Source organism: Corylus avellana, chromosome 1 (assembly GCF_965113065.1).
Source record: "Corylus avellana chromosome 1, dhCorAvel1.hap1.2, whole genome shotgun sequence".
Lineage (NCBI taxonomy): Eukaryota > Viridiplantae > Streptophyta > Magnoliopsida > Fagales > Betulaceae > Corylus > Corylus avellana.
Window position 1 is genome coordinate 15,029,265 of NC_142490.1, and position 3,172 is coordinate 15,032,436.

The 3,172-nt window shown below is 33.0% G+C and overlaps 1 protein-coding gene across 1 annotated transcript; it reads right to left on the minus strand.

Moving 5' to 3' along the window:
* Positions 1 to 1,323: 1,323 nt before the first annotated feature.
* Positions 1,324 to 1,872, minus strand: LOC132172560 (uncharacterized). Its single transcript, XM_059584082.2, has one exon. The coding sequence runs from the start codon at positions 1,834 to 1,836 to the stop codon at positions 1,483 to 1,485; it is 354 nt and encodes a 117-aa protein (XP_059440065.2). The 5' UTR covers positions 1,837 to 1,872; the 3' UTR covers positions 1,324 to 1,482.
* Between the last annotated feature and the right edge of the window lie 1,300 nt (positions 1,873 to 3,172).

Consider the following 3,172-nt stretch of genomic DNA (forward strand, 5'->3'; position numbering starts at 1 on the left):
AAAGAGAACCGTCAGAGTAGCGCTAGTGGAGGGCTAACAAAGGAACTTACCATGGTTAAGTCAAATAAATAGCTGATGAGAGAAGACATAATGAAGAGGGACTTTTGACAGAGCACACCTAATTTTGGGGTTGGTGACCCCCTTTTTTATGACATATTCTTTGGAATGGTCCTTTGATGCTTGCTACGTTGCAAAGCTGACAGTTATACGCCATTGGTATGGTTATTGATTATGCAGTGGGCCTCCATGCATAAATTAGGATATTCACAACATAGTAAATATGTGATACTCTTTAGATGAAAAAGAATACAAAAAGTCAAAAAGCTCTTTGAAAGAGCATTAAGCTCTAAAGTAACAATTGGAAATACATGCTGGGGTTTCCTCCATCCAAATGTTATCCATAACATTCCTAGTCGACTCCTTGGCCAATCCATGTGCTACTTTGCTTCTTGTTTGATATGACAAATTCTCCACTGTTGAAGGGACCTCATAACCAAACTTGGTGTCATCCACAATTAGCCCAAACCTAAGCCAGTTTTGCTCAGTCCCACCAATCGCCTTAACAACCGTCAAGGAGTCCCCTTCCAAGATAATCTCATAGAGGCCTAAATCTCTGCATAATTCGGCTGCTTGCAGGATTGCCATGGCCTGATCCCCTGTAACTGGATCAAAGACAGTAGGAATAGTCTTACTTTTAGCCGCAGTGACGAGTCCTATATCATCTCGAATTATCACCCCAACTCTCATGTGTTTCCTCTCCAAAGCTATTGCAATGGCCTAGTTAGCTTTATTGAACCAGGAGGGGAAGTCCACCATTTCAAATGGCAATAACTTCTAAAAAAGAAAAAATGGCTATGATTTCGATCTATATGGTAGGATGCTTTATAAGTATATGTGATCCAAAAACTAGATTTAAACGATAGTTAATAATTTAAAGTATAAGATCAAATCAAGGGAAATCCATCAATCATAATATACCTTATTAAACTACTATTCAATTGACAATATTTACTCAAATTTTTAATCGCAACAACGTTCGTCTAAACTACCAAAACATTACACAATTTTTTTTTTTAATATAAAGCAAACTTGAATCTCTCTATGTAATTCTTTCTTCTCTTTTTTATTTTTTAATTTTTGTTAAATTGACATCATTAACATTCAATTCAACTCAAAAAAATTTAATTTTATTTAAAATTTTATATTTTTTCAAACAATTTAAACATAATCTTAACTCTTTGTGTTTTCTCCATATTCACAATTTTAAATTCAATTTAGTAGATTAGAAAAAAGATTGACAAACCCAAACGAAAAGTCATGTAGCAATTCAATTAATAACATTATTTCTCATAACAAGTACCTTTAACGTAAACAAGGTGACTCATAATAATTACATATGACAGTTACAAAGAAAAAAACTAAACAAACAAACAACCTCCCAACACTTCTTTCTCTCCGGCTGTCGTTTACAGAGCAACGCCATTAGAGGGCGAGTTTGAGGTCTAGACCAACCTCTGCTTCTCCTTTCTTGGCCTTCTCTTTGTTACAGGGAGAAGGAAAAACAAGAGGAGGCCTTCTAAACTCAACCTCTCTGGTGAAATCCTCTTGCTCGAACTTGGGAACCCAACAGCTTGATTTCTGCAGATCATCTCCGCTGCACATCATCTTCATCTTCTTGTTGCTCCTCTTCTTCTTCTCCAGCTCGTTCATTTCTTTTCTTTTGTAATAATTCCGCGCCTCTCTAAAGCTTCGTATCAGAGCAAAAAACTTCTCCATCTTCGCCTCCTCCTCATCTTCTTCATCTCCCCCAACTCTCACACACTTGTCATTTTCCATGGATGAAGAAAATTAATCAAACAATGCTTATCTTTCTTCTTTGGGTGCTTAGAAATTTATAGGGCGGTGACTGATAGGAAGCCAAAAGTACCCCGCCGGCTAAGATTCCTTTAACAAGTGTGTGATGGGCATAAAAGTAAATTCGTATTGACGACGATGGGGGTGACATCAGCGTAGTTACGTCTGCGGGAGTCTTAAACAAGAAGTGTAAAAGGCCAACGAGGTTGTTTGGTGACGTATATTCCGTGACATCATGGACCCACTGGGTTGCGCGTTTTGCTGTTTCCAACGCTCTGATTCACGAGGATTTTGACCACTACTTCACGCGTCATTTGGACAACCAATAGAAACGACTAAAATAAGGAAATAAAGCATTTCATTATTATAATTTAATATTATTGTATCTTACCTATATTTAGCTTTATTTAATTAAATAACGTGATATTATTCATATCATTAAATACAATAATATTTAATTTTTCAAGTTATAATGAATAAATACTCGTATTTATTTTAAGTGATATGAATAATTCTAGAGTTGTGACTATTGAATTAAATTAAATACTCAAGAAGGAAAAATGCTTCGAATTATTTTTAAGATTAATATTTTTTTTTAATCTTACGTAAATATTTTTTTTTTAAAAAAAAAAATTACACTACCTAGAGACAGACGGAACTACATGTAGACGGGGCATGACCAAAATTCCCCAAGTTTTGAATTTTTTTTTTATTATTAAATATGTTTTAAATTGTGAATTTGAGCTAAAAGTTATTAGTTAATCGAACCCAAACCCATTAAAAAGGCAATCCAAAGTTTGGTCTTAGACCATAAAAAATAGTCCAAAAATTTTAAGTTTTAATACGCTTTAACATTTGTGTTGCGTGACTGTGTGTAATGTTTATCTCTAATAAGTTTTAATATACTTTACATTTTAGGATTAAATTGAAAATTGAATTATTTTTAAAAAATAATTATTTTTTAATTTGTTTATATTTTCTTAACATTGAATGAATACTGATTTTATTTTTTATTTTATATTAATTAAGTCTTTAATCTTAATATATTTCTCATCAATTATTTGGTCCCCTATTTAAATATATTTTTAATTCATACTTTAGCCCATGCCGACGAAAATTCTTGATTCCATCCCTAACAACCGGTCCCTCATATTTGTTTTAGAGGAACGGTAGCATTTCTCCTCTATTTTCAATTTGTGAGTATTCTGTGAAATATATTTTATTATAAAGGTGATAAATGCTATTCAAATATCTTTTAACGCTAGAGTAATAAGTATCTTCATCTTAGTTTATAAGGAACTTATAAAGAAAGGTATAA

Excerpts from the sequence above, each read along its gene's own strand:
- LOC132172560 (XM_059584082.2), bottom strand. The coding sequence starts at position 1,836 with ATGGAAAATGACAAGTGTGTGAGAGTTGGGGGAGATGAAGAAGATGAG.